We start from the raw sequence: 19,314 nt of genomic DNA on the forward strand, positions 1-19,314 counted from the left end.
CCACCACCGCCCGGCTGTGAATTTTGTTAATTAATTTTAATCCTGCTTTCTTTTTACTGTTGTACTTTTATTTCCACCCTTTCAGTTTTAACTGATTTTACTTAAGGTAGTATCCAGGACAAAATAGTAACTTTTTTTTTTTTTTTACCATGTCTTTGGTAAGAAATGCTTAACTATAGATATATTTGTAGTAATAGTAACCATTGTAAATTTTTAAGAGTCTAGGAGTGGTAGTTCATAACTGTAAATTAAGGAAGTAGAGGCTTGGACGGTCGTCATCCTCTAATACATGAGTTAGTTCTTACTAGTTAGTGGCCTAGCCCAAAGGCATGCCATGACTGAGCTGTACCAGTGACATCCTTTTATCCTGATATATGGACTGAGGAGTTAAAGGTGGAGGTTGCAGTCCATGCAAATACATTTATTATTACATAGTGTCAGCAGTAGTTGAGTTGGGAGCTGATTTTATTCACACTGTGGTAACTGAAATCTATGCATACTAGAATTGACCAAAGCAAAGAGTACCTAAACTACTGTTTAGTCTATGAATCATATAATAGTATTACACTATATATAATTATTATCTGTCTGTCTTTGATATTCATAGGAAGTTGGTATGCCAGCAGATTATGTCAACAAGCTTGCTAGAATGTTTCAGGACATAAAAGTATCTGAAGACTTGAACCAAGCTTTTAAGGAAATGCACAAAAATAATAAGTTGGCATTACCAGGTATCATTTATAATTACATTTAAGTATATATTTAAGCTTAAAAAAGAATCTTTGTCTTTTTGTTAACAGAAATCTTTCTTAAACAATATCTTTCACCAAATTTTAACTTGTTTCAAAATATTTATAATTTCTGATTTTCTTACCTGCAGCTGATTCAGTTAATATAAAGATTTTGAATGCTGGTGCTTGGTCTAGAAGCTCTGAGAAAGTCTTTGTCTCACTTCCTACTGAACTGGAGGATTTGATACCTGAAGTAGAAGAATTTTACAAAAAAAATCATAGTGGTAGAAAATTACATTGGCACCATCTCATGTCAAATGGAATTGTAAGTAGATGGGCTCTCAGTCTGGGTGTTAGTAGAAAGAGTTATTTAAGGGCTGGAGAGGTGCTTCAGTGGTTAGGAACTCTGCTTTTCCAGAGGATCTAGATTCAATTCCAGACAACCACATAGCAGCTCACCTATTTATAACTTCAATCCCAAAGGGATTTGATGCCCTCTTTTGGCCTTTATAGGTATTACACATATGTGGTGCATAGGCATATATGCAAGCAAAACACCCACACATAAAATAAAGTAAAAAAATAAACCCTAAGGTAAGAACAAGAATAGTGGTTCTGCCCCTACTTTTCAGGACCGTAGTTTTCATCAGTGTGATGCTTACCAAACAAGTGTTGATTGTTGAATCCAGTCTGATCCCCAAGTCTGTCTTCCTGTAAAAATGAAGGAAAAGAAGGAGAACCTTCTTTTCAGGCAACTGATAAACATTTTCCTCACCATTTCTACTTCAAACACATTGGACAGAATGAAATCACATGACCACATTGAGCTGCAGGGAAATCTGTGAGTGCATTGTATGTGTGCGAAGATTATTACCTATGAGCAAGGAAGAATGGGTCTTAGAAAAAAAAAATTAGCAATCTGATTTTTCCCGTAATCTTCTGTGCATTTACTAGGTATTGGAGTAAACTTGATGAACAAACGAGTTACTTATTGAAGCCCATTGTCTATTACAGATAACGTTTAAAAATGAAGTAGGCCAGTATGACTTGGAAGTAACCACGTTTCAGTTGGCTGTGTTGTTTGCATGGAACCAAAGGCCTAGAGAAAAAATCAGCTTTGAAAACCTAAAACTTGCAACGGAACTCCCTGATGCTGAACTTAGAAGGACTTTATGGGTTTGTTTTATTTTCTGTTTGGCTTTGTTTTTAAAATAGTGTTGTGTCACATAGCGGGAATACGTGGATGGCTTCTAACATTGGATTTTTGGTGCTGAGAGTTAGATCCAGGGCCTGTACACACATGTTAGGCATACATTCTACCACTGCATTACATAACTAAGCCACTGTAAATTTGTTTACACTCCAAATAAGATTTTTAATGTAAAAATGCACAATATTGAGGAATTTATAAAAAACAATATGAAAAGAGGCTAATTCCCAAAGTGGAAAAGGAAAGAGGAAGAGAAGAGGGAAAAACTGAGTTCCTGTTAAATGTGCTTAAGGAGTCCCAAAGTACATTCAAAGAGTTTTATTATCAAATAAATGAGTTAGTCCTTCTTAGTTTATAAACTGTGCTAATGATATTCTTGATTATAACTGCATTTAATTCTGGCTCTGTAATATGAACTCCATAATAAACTGTTTCCAGGGGACTAAACTGCCTACATATTACTGGCAGGTAGTTTACTATAGTACTGTATCTCAGCCCTAATTGTTTGTGTCACTCTATGTAGTAAGAGAGCATTTATTGCTCTCTCTGAGCCAGCTCTTTCCTTTCCCCTCTTGGTTATGCATTTACATATCACATGCTTGGAGGTACTACATAAAAGTTTGGATTGTGATTTTGTACAGTTGTACATATGTAATTTACTGCATGAGTTGGGGTATAGATTGTTTAGAAGTCATTCTTGCCTATATGGGAGAGTTGAACCAATCACTCCATATAACTTAGTGTGGTAATTGTTTTTTTCTTCTTCATAGTCTTTAGTAGCTTTTCCCAAGCTCAAACGACAAGTTTTGTTGTATGACCCTCAAGTCAACTCACCCAAAGATTTTACAGAAGGCACTCTCTTCTCAGTGAACCAGGACTTCAGTTTAATGTAAGTAAGCTCATGCTGCTTAATTTAAAATGGAAAGTACTATGTTCAATTTCAGTGCTTTGTTTTTATTAAAGTGATGATTTGTCTTATGTGATGTTAAAAACAGTAAGTGAATAGCATCACTAAATCTGTCGTCATTTCAGTTTTTAAAAAAATAAAGACCAAAAGCTAGAGGCACTAGATAAAACAGCTTTATTTAGGCAGAGCTGTTTATCTGAAGACTCAATAAAATAATGCTATATAAAACTCTTTTGCTTTAATTATTGTTTTCATGGCAGTGTAATTTATTCTGAGGAATGCAGTTACTGGTCAGCAGAGGTTATATCTTGTTTTGAGGAATCACATTTTTTTTAAATATGTTTGTTTGAAACAGGCAGCATGGCCCTAAATATGAACTCTAAATATGAAACCAGTCAGGCTTCTCCTTGTGCTTGAGCGTCTCTCACTGGGGTTTTACGTGACTCTTAAACAGTTCTGAGTGTTAAGAATACTTCTAAAGCTTCAGACACTGTGCTGTAATAAATGTTTAACACTTTCATATTGTAGAAAAAATGCAAAAGTACAGAAAAGGGGAAAAATCAACTTGATCGGACGCTTGCAGCTCACTACAGAACGAATGAGAGAAGAAGAAAATGAAGGGATAGTTCAACTAAGAATATTAAGAACCCAGGTTTGTATAGGGAGAAAGAATGTCTAAATTTTTTAAAGCTTCTTTAAAAAATACCAAACCTTCAAAGTTGGACATAGTGACATATTCTTTTAACCTCAACCCTCTGGAATTAGAGGCACACAGATCTCTATGAGTTTAAAGCCTAGTCTATAGAGGATTTGGGAACAGGAGAGACCCTGCCTCCATAAAAACCAAACAAAACCCTTCAAACAGTCAGTTAATAAAAACCATGACAGTTATTTAATTGTAAATAAGAGCTAAGGCTCATTTTATTAGTAGTTTGTAATAGAAGTGTTTTTATGGATTGGAGGTTTCTAACAAACTCTGATGCATTCTTTGACTAAAACCTCGGTTTTTACTTATGTCTCTTTTTAATACCCAACTGAATAAATGTATCTCAGCAATGTAGAATTCAAGTATTTAAAGTTGTATTTAATTTTGAAATATAATGTGCCCATAGGAAACTTGTTTTATTTAGAACAAAGAAGCATTATCTGATATATTTTCCTTTGACAAATGTGTTAAAATTAGGATTATGATGGCTTCTGAACATGATACAAATATTTATTACTAGAAAGATAAGATGGCTCAGTTTGTAAAGATATTTGACACCAAGCTGACAACTTGCCCTGTCCTGGGGACCCACATGGTTGGAGGAGAGAACAGACTCCTTAAACAGAGTTGTTCTTTTGTTTCCACTACATGAAAATAAATACGAAAAAATAGAGCTGGTGACAGGGCTCAATAGGTAATGTAATTGACAACCTGATTTCAACCAGGAATTTACTTGATATAAGGAAGGTCTTCTGACCTTTGCATGTGTAGGAGAATGGCACTATCCCGTGGGCACAAATGCGTGTGTACACATACAAACAAGTTTTTAAAACTTTTAATGTATTGCAAACTGATGATTATTTTAATTTAACAGGACTGCTTTTTTTATTCTACTTTTACAGTTTTTATTTAATATTATTCAAAATTCTGGCCAGTGCAATACATTTTGAAGCATAAAGAAAGATTAAAAGTTTTCATGGTCCTGGATGGACAGACTTTCACATTTCACAGAAGCCCGATGACCTGAGTTTGATCCCTGATCCCAGGAAGCCACAGAGTGAGTTCCAGGACTGTCAGGGCTACACAAAGAAACAAACCCTGCCTCAAAAATAATGCCTATCTAAATTCTCTTGAATACTCAAAACATTAGTAACATTTTTTTGCTAAATGATTAATAAAAGTAGTTGTCTTCTTGTGTCAAAGCAATTGCAGAAGCAATGGTGCTAGCAATTAATGTAATCAAAGCTGCTATGCCAACAATAATCAAGCCCACTACCCTCTTGCTTCTGCTTAAAGCCTGACTCACTTCTTCCAGTACTTGTAAGCTTTTTTCAGAATACCAAGGTCCTGTCATACTCACAGGCAATAAAACAAAAGCTGGTTGATAGACTACCATAACAGACATGCCAGTTTTCAATACATTGACACAATTAAAAATTGTACAATCGCTGGGCAGTGGTGGCGCACGACTTTAATCCCAGCGCTTGGGAGGCAGAGGCAGGTGGATTTCTGAGTTTGAGGCCAGCCTGGTCTACAGAGCGAGTTCCAGGACAGCCAGGGCTATACAGAGAAACCCTGTCTTGAAAAACCAAAAAAATAAAATAAAATAAAATAAAATAAAATTGTACAATCAGTAGAACTCACATTAAATACCGTGGAAGGAACAAAAGTAATTTTAACATGACCAATTAATAAAAGATTTGGAGCCTTAATACATGCACTAACATTTGTTCAGAAGTCCAGATCCTACCCCAATTTTATCTATTGCTAATGTAACTTCATACAAGGCAGTGGTCAATTTTCAAATATATCTTTGAAAATGTCCAGAACCAGTCTTCCAAATGAAGACTGTTATTTCCAATATTGGATTGATTTCTAGACCAGTCCATGATTGAATCAGAATAACTGTTTCCATTAAAGGAAATAGAAGAGTCATTATAACTTCTTTTTTTGAATCTCTGTCCCACAAAGTCTAAAAGTTTGAAGCAAGGCAGCTTGTTCAATCTGGGATATAGGTAAGCAAAGGTGGGTCAGGAACATATGTCCAATACAGCTTCCCAGTCACCATTCTCAGGGCTCTCAGCAAGCTCACAGGTCAGCATCATTCTTGGTCCCAGCATCAGCATGTCTCACCAATCACTCTGGTAGCCAGCCACCATGCTCCTTCAGCGTCCTGTGGGCCGTGGGGAAAGACAAACATGCCCTCTTCCCCATATTAAATACCTGATTGGGATCATGCTATATGCCAGTAAGTGGGTCCTTCCCTTTCACCCAGGCATAAGTATGCCTAGTTGTAGGATGCCATTAGACACTCAGCAGAGACTTCCTTGGCATCCAGGTTTTTTTTTAATTTTAAAATAAAAAGAACATAATTTAAATAAATTTGTGGTGTGAATGGATATTACTCCCCCTTTTTTATTTTATAAAGATACTGTTTTAAAGTTCCACAATACCTGTTTCTTAATACCTTGTCCTTGAGGATTATAAGGAATCTCAGTAATATTAAAATTGTTGACAAAACATCTCCAATGCTTGACTGCAATAGCCAGTTCCATTATCTGTTTTAATCTGATTTGGAACACCAAGCAAAGAAAAATAATGTAGGCAATGACTAATTACATTTTTAGTTGCTTTTCCTGTTAAAGCAGTTGCAACTAGAAAGCCTGAAAAGGTGTCAATAGTCACATGTACATATTTTAATTTTCTAAAATCAGAAATATGCTTAACATCCATTTGCCATAATTGATTAGGTACAAGTCCTCAAGGACTAACATCATTATGTGGTACAGGTAGAAACTGAGGACATTCAGGACAAGTCTTTACAATTTGGTGTGCACATTCTCTAGAAATACTAAACTGTTGTCTCAGGGTATTACTGTTTTGATGATGTAAAGAATGAGAGGCTAACTGTTCCTGTGTAAGGCCTATAATCTGCCTGGTGTACAAACCTGCTGTGGCATTGCCCTCACTAAAGGGTCCAGGCAATACAGTAGGACTTCTTAAATGCCTTACAAAATAAGGAACTGTACATTCTCTTAAATGAAGTTGTATTTGCATAAGTAATTGCAAAATTTGAGAATTAGCAGTATCTAAAAAAAGGAACAGTCTCAAGTAATTGTAAACCATTGGCTATCAGTATACAAATTAAAAGCTTGATTTTTCAACATTTCAAAAATAGTGGCTACAGCATGTAGTTCTATTATTTATGCTGAAGTAGGGGGAAACTTAAGAGAATGAACATGTGATCCAATCACATATGCTGCCTTCCAATTAGATGAGCCATCTGTAAATACAGTGACCACATTTTCTATAAGCTGCACCTGTAAATTTACAGGAAATACAAAAAAGCATGCATAGAGGAAAATTGTAACTACTTGTCTTTTGGATAATGATTATCAATTTTTCCTGAAAAGTTTACACATGCAATAGACTACATATCAGTATTCTGCAATAACCAATTTAATTGCTGTTTGGAATAAATAAAAAATTCATCAGATTTTCCCAAAATGTTTTCTTGATTCTATTCTATAATTCTGTATTAACACAGCAATAGCTTTATAATAGGGTGTTAAAACTTTACTTGGGGACAGCCAGGGCTACACAGAGAAACCCTGTCTTAAAAAACAAACAAACAAACAAAAAACCTTTACTTGGAGATGAAGATGAATCCACATTAATGGTTCCTTTTCCCAAAGAACTGCTGTCGGCACATGAGTAGCAATAACACAAACAACCAGCAATTGGTCAGAGTCTACACAGTGTTATCTCTTGATGGCTAATAGCTTCCTCTACTTTCTGCTAAGCTATTTGTCCCTCATCAGTTAATTGTCGAGGGGAATTCGGATTTGCATGCCCTTTGAGAATATCAAACATATGTTTAAGTTCTCATGTTAAGCTTAAGATAAGGTCAACTAACATCTCATAACAATTTTTGAAAATCATTTAAAGCAAATTATCTTTTATTTGAATTTTCTGTGCTACAGTTTGTTTAGGATATAACTGATGTTACAAATATTGAAAAAGATATTGCCTTTGAATCTTTTTTTTTTTTTGGTTTTTCAGGACAAGGTTTTCTCTGTGTAGCTCTGGCTGTCCTGGAACTCACTCTGTAGACTAGGCTAGCCTTGAACTCTCGAACTCAGAAATACGCCTTCCTCTGCCTCCCAAGCACTGGGATTAAAGGCGTGCGCCGCCACCACCGCCCGGCACCTTTGAATCTTTAATGGAGCTATGACTACTCCAAAATTTTAAAGCTCGTTGTATCAGAGCAAAGGCTCCTAGTAAAACTCCTTCAGAGGAATCAGCTAATAAAATATCCGTATAATGAATAATATACACTGAAAGATACACTGAAAGTCCTAACTTCTTGTATAGAAGCAACAACAAATTTTTGACTTAAAGCAGGGCTATCAGCCATTCCTTGAGGCAAAACTTTCCAATGATACCGTTTTATGGGCTCTCAAATTACAAGCAGGCACACCAAATGCAAACCTTTTACAATCATCAGGATGCAAAAGAATAGTATAGAAACAATCCTCCAGGGCTGGAGAGATGGCTCAGTGGTTAAGAGCACTGACTTGCTCTTCCAGAGGTCCTCAGTTCAATTCCCGGCAACCACATGGTGGCTCACAACCATCTGTAATGGGATCTGATGTCCTCTTCTGGTGTTTCTGAAGACAACTATGGTGTACTCAAATAAATTTTTGTGTAAGGCCTAAAAAAAAAAAAAAGAAAGAAAGAAAAAAGACAATACTCCAAATCTGTAATAGCTCTATATGCATTTCCTGGAATGGCAGCTAGAGAGGCAAGCCAGTCTGCAATGCCTCCACAAGTTCCATAGCCTCATTAATCTTTCGCAAACCCTGCAGCAATCTCTACCTGCTTGATTTTTTTCTTAATTACGAATATGTGTGAGTTAAAATTCCTGAACCTGTGATCTAACCGCAAACTCAGCTTATGGAACAAGGCAGCTTAACTATAATTTTTAAGATTTCCTTGCAACACCAAAGCACAACCATAACTTTGGAAAGTAAAACTCAACCTCCAAACAATCCAGTCTCTCTAAAAACACCAGGTGAATCACACCCCCATGCTGCCAGTTTCTGCACACGAATGCACGATGGTACAGCCTCCAATACCTCATCAAAGAGACACTGCCCTAATCCTATCTTTTATAAGTCTGGTTTCTAGGATAAGAATTACATAAAATATTACCCAATTTAGACATATCTTTAGAGACCTAGTTCCCTGGATTGGTTCATGCCACATGTTTTCTGAATGACTCCAACCCTGAGTTACCAGTTTTAAGCCAACTTTCTGTTACTAATGTTACAAATTTTTAGTCATACTCAATAACTTATAAGCCAATAATCTATAACCAAGACATGCAGAACCAGTCAAAACCAGTCAAAACCAAAAATGAAGTGGCTACACACATCTTACATATTTAAACTGGGCAAATTCTTAACTTTCTAGCTATAATTTCAAGAGAGGAACACCTTGTCACCTGCTGAACCCAATAATCACAGTCACAGAGATTTTTCTAGGAGAAACAACTCTCAGCTCCTTACCTGAGAAGCTGCTAGCCCCTTAAAGAGCAGCTTGTGCAGACAATCAGCAGGGCTTCTCCAGCTCAACTGAACTCAGCTTAACTCCCAGCTACTATGCAGGGCTCCAAAGGCCAATTGAAACTGCTTTTTAGCAGGGTGGTGGTGGCGCACGCCTTTAATCCCAGCACTTGGGAGGCAGAGGCAGGCGGATTTCTGAGTTCGAGGCTAGCCTGGTCTACAGAGTGAGTTCCAGGACAGCCAGGACTACACAGAGAAACCCTGTCTCGAAAAACCAAAAAAAAAAAAAAGAAAGAGAAAAAAGAAACTGCTTTTTATTTTTTTTTAAACGAGTTAAAACTAAATCAAGGGGTAAACAACCAGCAGATAAAGTTTTAGCCATTTTTTTCTTTTGAACATAAAACAGCAACATTCAATCTGGACATATTGGGGCACCAAGGACAGACAATAGACTGATCGGAAAGAGAACTAGATGTCCTGAGGGGACCCCGATATCCTACCTAAGGGACCCAGAACCAGAACTAAGCATGCTCCAGTAGGAGCCAGAGAGAAGGCAGGACGTCTCCCGACTTCCTCCTGTCCTTAGGAGAGCTCTGGAACAGCTTATATTCTTTTCTCATCTCTTGCCAAAGCATTCTGGACGACTGCTTTTCTCAAACCCATTCTCTCTCATGGCTAGGGTGTAAACTGTCTCTAGTCAGGGTCCAAATACTAAAAGCATCTATGAGAATTACCCTCCCTTTTTTAGATTTTAGCATAACTCGAAACACATACACAAAAACATTTTACCATTACCTTGTCCTTCTACAAGGTTTATTCACTGCTGGCCCAAATCTTTACTTTCCTTTGCATGCGCTTCCAATTCCTGTGGTGTCTTTCACTGGACCCAGCTTACTGGAGCCTCACGTTGACCGCCATCTGACCAAACCAGCTCAGTCAGGCAACAGGTTCTTTTTTTTTTCCGAGCTGAGGGCTGAACCCAGGACCTTGCGCTTGCTAGGCAAGCGCTCTACCACTGAGCTAAATCCCCAACCCCTAGTCAACAGGTTTTCTAGGACAGGAGTGAGGACTAAGCCCTGTGCATACTCCCATGATCACTGTTTCTAAGGGCTTTTCAGGATGACCAAAATATCTGAGCCTACTTCCCTGTCCTAGTCCAAAGTCATTCATGCCTGAAGCCTACTTCCTTGTTCTAGCCTAAGGTTTAGATTCCTGCCTCAAATTACTATCTCGTCATGGTCCAGTGCCAGATTCCTGCAGAGTAGCCCCCAAAAGCTCTCCACAGGAGCTCACAGATACAGAGAACCAACTGTATCTACTTTCACATTTCTTTTATAAAAAATCCTAGTTTCTACTAAGGCACCTTGTTCCTTTAGTTGCCTAAGGAAAGCTAAATTTTAACGGTGCTAACAGTAGGTCTACTTTGCAGGTAATGTCGTTGCCAACTTCTATGTAGTTTAAAAATCACCAAGAACATTGACTTAGGTGAAAAATGTTTTCTTTAGAAACATTTAAGTGTCAAAAACATGAATTAAATCAGTAAAAGTAAAAACAGAATCTGTGGTAAATATTGCTATCACTTTTTTAGTCTAGTGTTTACTGATTTTTGTGGGGTTTTTTGTTTGTTTGTTTGTTTTTGTGGTTTTTTTTTTGTTTTTTTTTGTTTGTTTTTTCGAGACAGGGTTTCTCTGTGTAGCCCTGACTGTCCTGAAACTCACTCTGTAGACCAGACTGGCCTCGAACTCAGAAATCCGCCTGGTTCTGCCTCCCAGGTGCTGGGATAAAGGCATCCGGTGTGTTTGCTGATTTTTAAGAGTTAGACAACCATGGTTCTCTTCTGTTATACAAAGATACACCTTAATATTAGAGGCAAATTTGTGTAGGTGGAGTCTTATGTCTTATACATTTATTTTTTTGTATGTGTGTGTGATTATACATATATGTATAGGTCAGAGCACAACTTTTAAGAATTGATACTATTTTTCTACCCTGTTGGCCTTAGGGGTTGAACTCAGGTCTCATGCTTGTTAGCAAACGAGAGCTTTTACCAACGGGGCTTCTTTCCTCAGCAGCACCCACGCATTTGCTCATGACTGTCTCATGTCTGTCTGTAACTCCAGTTCCAGGGGATCCAGTGCTTTTTTTTTTTCCCAGCCTTTTTAGCCACCAGACTTTTATGTGGTTCACAGTCATACAGGGAGACAAACATTCAAATGCATTATTAAATTTTATAAACCAATAGAGAGATTATAGGTTAATTTTGGCTTCTTTTGCTTTCAAAATCTTTGTAATAAGTGTAATGAAAAAAAAAAAAAGCTGTAGCTGCTGAGTAAGTCTCCAGGTGAATATCTAGGGGTTGCTGTATAGGGTGGTTGGTGTTAGAAGATAATAATATAGGAAAAGTTACTGGTTTACTTTACTCAAACTAGTTGAATGTATTAATGTACTTTCATTTTCATTTTCCTCTTAGGAAGCCATCATACAAATAATGAAAATGAGAAAGAAAATTAGCAATGCTCAGCTACAGACTGAATTAGTAGAAATTTTGAAAAACATGTTCTTACCACAGAAGAAAATGATAAAAGAGCAAATCGAATGGCTGATTGAACACAAGTACATCAGGAGGGATGAGGCGGACATCAACACTTTCATGTACATGGCGTAGCCGAGCTCCAGCCTGCCACAGCCACACATCTGGAGACCTGGGCAGAGATTGTCCCAGTCTGAGCTGGAGGAAGGTTTATTTGGACTTTGATTACATAAATATTAAACTCTGCCTTACCTTACAAAACGACTATATTTTGCCAGTCACATTAGTTAGCATGATGGCATTTCCTTCATGTTGCACACTCTTTTAACAGCATGCTGTTTTGTGGAGAAAATTGCATTCATGAAGAGCCAGCCCATTATGAACTTTCAATGTCAACTCAATTTTTACCCACCTAGAGAAATAACATTTTGGAAGGGTGAGAGTGGGGTTCTTTTTGCTTCTTTTATCCTTTTTTCCTCTTCAAAGGAATATACTTGCACAAGGAAGGATTTTCAGATATTCATGCACTGAGAAATGCTGGGTTTTTTTGTTTGGTTTTGTTTTTTGTTTTTTTTTTTTTTAATTAATGCTAGAGGTAGCACTCAGCTTCTTTTGATGCAAAGAGTGAATTGTCAACACTGTGTTGGGCAAGGGCAGGCGCACTTGAGAAGACATGTGTGCCAGTGTCAAGTTGTTTGTCAAACACTGCTTTCACTTTAGTGACTGAATCTCAATGGTAACCTGAAAATGGTATTAAATATTTCTACCTTACAAATCCTGATTTTCATTGAGCAGGAGAGTGCTGTTTAGTTATTTATTGTTAAATGATAATCTTTAGATTTGGGATTTTCTTTTTAAACCTTATATGGCTGGAGAGCTTGTTTTGAAAACATGAAGTTTATAATGAATGTTGCTTCAGTTAAAAAATTTATGGATATAGGTACATCATTGATTGCAGAATCAGAATCTTGAAGCAAACATTAAGTGTGTTACTAATACACTTAATACTTATACACTTAATATTTATTATACTGTACCTAAATTTGTTGAAAACAATGCAGAAATATTCTGATACAGTACAGTGAGAGAATTGCTTTCTTAACTTGTAGCATAGAATTACTTGGTGATTGAAAGTGTTGTGATTAGGGATTTACCACCTCAGTTTTCTGGAAAGACATTCTCTATTTAAAAGTAATAATTACCTGCCACTTAACAGGAAGAAAGGTGAGATTACGACCTGCAACCTGAAAAGCACTCAGAGTTGTTAGTCTTAACATGAGCAGTAACCTTGCCAAATATGTACATATATATTTATATATTTTAAAAATAAACATTTTTAAAATGTTCAGAGGGCAACACCTACCTTGCTCCTCTCAGTAATCCAGAGCGGTGACTCAGGACTTCATAGAGCAGTGGAAAGTTAGAAATTGAGGACTCAAGCAACTGAAGAGAATTCTTCCCCAGCAGGAAAAATGGCTCCCTGTGGATTTTTACTCATTGTGGTGCACGTTTCAAGTTTTCTTGCAAATTTTAGAACTTTTGATGTTAAGTAGTATTTTGAAGTATGATTCTGAAGCAAGCAGAAAATGGAATGTTGAGAAGCATATGGTATTATTACATCACCACAGTGGGCTGTGGGTCTGCCTGCTGCTGAGCAGCTGTCAGCTCCTGGCTGGAAAGAAGTAAAATGTAAGTTAGATGTTTAAGGTTTTGATAATTACAGTCAAGTGTTGGTTCTGAAACTCACAGGAAGTTGGAAGTGCATGTGTGCTTACTGTCTGCCCTGCAGCTCTGAGGTGATGGTAGAGCAGGTATGAAGAGCAAACCCAGTGCTCGCTGCTCTACAATGTGGATGATGGTACATTCAGAATTCAGAGGGATAGTTTTATAATGACTGTGGCCCTTCTGTTCAGTAGCTTGGTGTTGGCAGATTTTCCTGTCCCAATACCAGAATGCCAAAGGAGGAAACAATCAAGGGAAAAATTTTAGACCATTTCTTAATGTTTAAGATTTGTCATTTTAAACCATAATTTTTCTTAGAACATCTTTGAAATTTCTAATCGCTTTGGTCATTTAAGAATGAGAGCTGTGATGTTTTGATTTATAAAGGCAAACTTAATGCAAAGTGGGTGACACTAAATCCATAGCGAAGTTTTTTATTAAATTTTTATACATTTTTTAATAGTTAATTATGTCCTAATTGTATTTTGGGGGATGAGCAACAGTAAATACCACAGACTTAACAGTTTTCATCCTTTTTTTAAAATATATATACAAAAGTGTAACCACTTTTTGGTGTTTATCAAAACTATTTAGTTGACAAGGTGCCTATACCATTGTTGAGATTTTCTTTAGATGTTTTATGAATAGATTTGATAATTAAAAAAAATCCTAAAACAGATCTTAAGTAGGAGCTTTCTGAAGGTCCAGAACCACTGACAGTGTTCCCTATCTGACCTCTCTTCTCCCTGCAGTCTTCATATTCTTGCTATCTAAGCAGAGCCAAACATGTCACAGGTGAGGGGAAGGAAAGCCCAGCTCCCACTCAACACCAGAAAGGCATTTTTAAGTGAAGGTGTGGCAGGCTCAGAGATTTGAGCACTTTTGTCTACCTAAGGTGGCACCATCTATAAATGCTAACCTTTCGCCATCTCAAGGCCAGAGTACAGAGACAGGGAACAGATTCACCCAGTGGAAAGGGTAGACTCTTGGATACACAGTTAGAGAAATGTGAGGCCATCATCATTTGAATTTTATAAGGATCCTCAACTAAATTCTGAAGTCTCCCAATTTTTACAATTATTGGAGGAGATCCCTGAGTTTACCAGCCTGTTCATTGAAAGCTCTTACTCTTTGTGCATAAATATTAAAGTCTCCAAAAAGGTGAAATGTTAACCATTCTTTTTTTTTTTTAACTCTTCATTAAATTGAATATGTTATCATTAGCTCTGCTCCAAGGGCAAATTTTTCAAATTGAATCTGGGTGAAATATTTGCTAGTTTACAGAAAGATTTGCTATTATAAACTCAAGCTGGCTCTTCTGTTTTTGTGTGAATGACTGGGATGCTGCCACAGTTTTCCCAAGGTCACAGTTCTGAGAGAAGCATTGACAGAGTTCCTGTCATCTACACTATGTGTGGTCTGGAGTTCCTAAAGTGTAGTCTCTTGTCATGACCTGTACAGTTTTGAATGTGCACCACTACATACTGAGATGACACTGTACAGTTTTCCACGGTAGCAGTTTCTGTATGCAGTAGGCTGAAATATTTTGATGAACCGCTTAATTTTTGGATTTTATTTTTTAAGTTGTATAATTTATTTTCTTGCAAAATAAAGGTGTAATATAAAACATTTCATCTATCCAGAAAATCTTGATGTTTTACGTAACATAAAAATTTTTACAACAGTTAAAATTTTTGGCAAGCCAAGGCAGTATCATGTATCTTTAATCCCAGCATTCTAGAGACAGAGTCAGAGGATCTCTGAGTTCAAGATCAGCCTGGTGTATTGGCAAGTTCCAGGCCAGTTAGGGCTAGCCTGTCTTTAAAATCAATAAAAATGGTTTCAGTTGGGGAGGGCTGCATCTTGTCATCCAGCTGCTTGGGAGGATGTGGTAGTTGATTGTTCAGGCCCAGCTCAAGACTGACATGGACAAGCATAATGGGACCATCTCAATGAAGAACATTTTGTTATGTGTTGGGTTATAGTAGTAAATTGTATCCACCATGAAATAAGACATGACAGTTGGGTGAATGAATACATGGCTTCCTAAAGGCTAGAACTTTTGCCTTCACTGGGACTGGGGGAGTTGAGGAATAGGGGTGACTGGGAATCGAAGCCACAAAAAAGCAGAAGGTTAACCTGAACCAAACCAAGATTAATAATTAAGCTTAGAGTTTAGGCTCCTTGCACAAATGCATTCTAAAGATTTGGCAAATCCTGCCCGAGGCATTTTGATATAGTATCTTAATGAGGAAAGCACACCCCCACCACCCAAGGAAACAGTAGTCTTTATAGTGAGCTAAATTAGAAAGTTAACTTTCTTGTTCAGAGCCCAGATTCATACAGACAAGAATGGAGTCTAGAGACAGGCAACATTAAAACAGCTGGGTGTGTCTAAGACAGACATTACTATTATGAAAGAACTTGCATGAAATAAATAGAGGTCACTGACAATAGGTTTAAAACAAAAGTATAGTATGTAGTAATACACTTCTAATATCCCAGCACTTGGGGAGTGGAAGCAGGAGAATCAGGAGCTCAGAGTCCTCCTTAGCTGTGTAAGGAGTTTGAAACCAGCTTAGACTACAAGATGACAAAGACCAAGCTAAAGGACCGACAGAATGGCTCAGTGGGTAAAGACATTTGTTGTGAAGCTTGGTGACCTGTGTTCAGTCCCCACAACCTTTGTAAGAGTAGGAAAGAATCCACCCTACACAGTTGTCATCTGTCTCCACAGCTGCCCTGTAGCATGTGTGCCTTAAAGACTAACAATAATACAAACTTAGATGATTTGGGAATTTATGGATAGAAATGACATAAAGTCATTTCTAAAGAATATAAAGATAACACCTTTCACCAAACAACAGAATCCTGGTAATATCTAGTGTGCTAGGCTAAGATGTTAATCTATTTGTTTTTGCAAGACATCGATTTCTACATAGTCCTGGCTGTTCTGGAACTCACTCTGTACACCAAGCCAGACGTGAATTCAAGAGATTTCAGCTGCGTCTTCTCCCTGAGTCCTGGGAAAAAAATGTGTGTGCTACAACACCTGGCTTAAATTTTGTTTTTGTTGTTTTCCCACAAAATTTTCAGGGGCTTGTGACTGAGCAGTTAAGAGCATTTGGTGCCTTTTCATAGGTCCTGGGTTTAATTCCCAGCACCCACCTGGTGACTCATAACTATCTGCAACTCCAGTTTTAAGGATCCTATGCCCTTTTTCTTCCTCTGTGGCCACGAGGCATACATTTGGAGGATAGATATGCATGTAGGCAAAACACTCATGCATATCTTTTTTTTTTTAAAATCACAGAAGTCTCAAATAATGGTGAGCTTCAAGGTCTTAAAAAAATAGCAATATCGAAGTCACAGAAATCAAGGCAGAAATCAAATGGAGAAGCTAGACAGGTGTTACATGGCTAGACTCCCAGTACAGGGGAGACTGAGGCAGTAATCACTGCAAAGTCAAGGCTAGCCTGGTCTACAATGAGTTCCAAGCCAATTAGGGCTGTGCAACAAAACCTTGTCTCAGAAAAAGACCAAAAAAATCTAGTAAGTAGAAACAGAAAAAGAACAAAGAACCAATACAATAGCTTTTTGAAAAGAAAAATAAACAAGAATGACAACCTCCAGCTGAATTAGCCAAAGAGGAAAAAGAATGCAAATTAATAAAATTAGAGCTGAAAAGAAATATTACAATAATGTTGGGACCACTTGGAAAGCTTATATTCCATCAAATTAGAAAATCTAGAAAAAATAAGTTTATAGACAACTATGACCTGCTAAAGCTAAATCAAAAGGGCAAACATAACAATGAGATTGAAGTAGTAAGGAATATGATCTTTGTGTCTGAGTACCCTTGGCTGTCTTGGAACTGGCATTGTAGACCATACTGTTCTTGAACTCAGATCAACCTGCCTTTGCCTCCCAAATGCTGAGATTAAAGGTGTCCCCCACCATGACCAGCACAGTGGGTGAAGGAGCTTGCTACTAATCCTGTAACCTGAGTTTGATCCCAGGGTACTATGTTACGAAAAGCAAGTTTTCTTCTAATCTCCACATTCATGCTTTAGGACATTCATCCCTTCTTTGACAATTAGACACACTCCAAAACAAACAAACAAACAAAAAAACAAAAACTACAACAACAAAACAAAACAAAAACCCATGTTGAAGATGTGTAGGCTCCTTATACAAGGCCGTTCCAAAGCTTTGGCAATCACCCAAGGCATTTTGATTTAGTGAGTATCTTAATTACGAAGGCACACCCACACATACAGTAGGCTTCATAGTGAAGATGTCACTTAGTAGAATACTTGTCTAGATTATATGAAGCCCTGGGTTCAAAACCCACCTGTATTCCCTGCAATCCAAAGGTGGAGGTGGGAGGAGTATAAATTCAAGGTCATCTTGGACTACCTAGTGGGATTGAGAGTATCCTAGGCTACATGAGACTCTGACTTAAAAAAAAAAATGGGGCTTATGGCCCAGCAGTTAAAATACTAGCAGCTGTTAGAGAGGACCTGGGTGCAGTTTTCAAAACATATCTGACAGTTCCCAACTACCTATAACTTCAGTTCCAGGGGTTTTGACAACCTCTACTGCCCTCTTCAGGCACCTGTATGCACTTCGTTCATGTACACAAAAGAAAGAACATACACATACACACACTTTACCCCAAAAGGGGCTGGGAGGATGACTCAGTGTGCAAATTGCATGCTTCACAAGCAAGAGTTTAGATCATCAACACCCATAGAAAAAGCTAGGCATGAGGGCCCTTGATTGTATTCCCAGTGCTATGGATGGGGTTGGAAGTGAGGGAGCAGAGATGGTGGCTTATTAACTAGCTGCTTTAGTGAGCTCCAAGTGCAAGGATAGATAGACCCTATCTCAAAATAAACAACACAGCAGATAGCCACAGAGGAGGTTATCTGATGTTGACCCTTGACCTACACAAGAATGCACACAATTACATAAAACAGGTTGGCTTGAAGTAAATTGTTCAATTTGTATGTTGTGGTGTCTTTTGTTTTACATAAAGGAAAATTAATGTTACAAGTCAGAAAGATCTGCTATCCCCAACTGAAGAGTCAAAATCAGCAAATGGGCTGGGCATAGTGCTTTTAATCCTATCGATAAGGAGGCAAAGACAGAGATCTCTGTGAGTTCAAAGCCATCCTGATCTACATAGTGAATTCCAGAATATCCAGAGCTACACAGTGGGACCCTATGTAAAAACTAAGCAAACAAAACCCAAACAAAACAACCCGCCCCAACTAACCTTAGCAATGTGTTCCACAAATATGAGAATTTAACGTATCAGTTAATACATAGAGGGTTTTTGTTTAGTTTTAATTTTTCAGAGACAGGGTCTTCCTTTGTAGTTTTAGTTGTTCCGGTACTTGCTATGTGGACCAGGCTGGCCTTCAACTCATGGAGATCCACCTGCCTCTTTCCTGAATGTGTGCTCCCACACCCAACCTACAGGAAGTTTCTCTGAAAGTTGATGTAATCTTATCACTCAGTGAAGTTTAGATAGTAATAAGTATTTTACTTAGCATCCTACAAAAAAAACTTCAAAATTCTCTTAACATAAGTAATTGGTTTATTTGTATTATAAATGAATATAATTGGAATTGCTGGAAACGGTTACCAATATCCTTTGTCTAGGTAAATACAAGTCACACGGTCAGGCGCAGTTGAGTGAATGGAAAGTCTTGGACTGTACAGAAATAACAGGCATCAAGAGATTAAAAGCGGTTTAGGCTGCACCAGCCAGGTGTCAAGCCACGTGGTAATTCATTAGTCCATTTTTTTTGTCCCTGCGAGCCTCGGCTTGTCCTCCTGCCAAGCCCCAGGCCCCGCCCCCTGGCTACGGGCCAATCGCCGCCGAGCGTAGCGATCTTGGACTGCTATTGGAGGAGAGGGCCGGGGCGGTGCC

General features: G+C 37.8%; 1 protein-coding gene across 1 annotated transcript in view; it reads left to right on the forward strand.

Annotated features, from left to right (window-relative positions):
* The window catches only part of Cul5 (cullin 5), a 51,955-nt gene extending 36,953 nt beyond the window's left edge, over window positions 1-15,002 (forward strand). The window contains exons 13-18 of the mRNA XM_028783610.1: window positions 627-731; window positions 881-1,056; window positions 1,746-1,907; window positions 2,712-2,830; window positions 3,377-3,500; window positions 11,592-15,002. Coding sequence (XP_028639443.1) covers window positions 627-731; window positions 881-1,056; window positions 1,746-1,907; window positions 2,712-2,830; window positions 3,377-3,500; window positions 11,592-11,786 — 881 coding nt within the window. The 3' untranslated portion in view covers window positions 11,787-15,002. The remainder of the gene's footprint in view (window positions 1-626; window positions 732-880; window positions 1,057-1,745; window positions 1,908-2,711; window positions 2,831-3,376; window positions 3,501-11,591) is intronic.
* The last annotated feature ends 4,312 nt before the right edge of the window (window positions 15,003-19,314 follow it).

This window comes from Grammomys surdaster, unplaced genomic scaffold (assembly GCF_004785775.1).
Source record: "Grammomys surdaster isolate TR1022 unplaced genomic scaffold, NIH_TR_1.0 1162, whole genome shotgun sequence".
NCBI lineage: Eukaryota > Metazoa > Chordata > Mammalia > Rodentia > Muridae > Grammomys > Grammomys surdaster.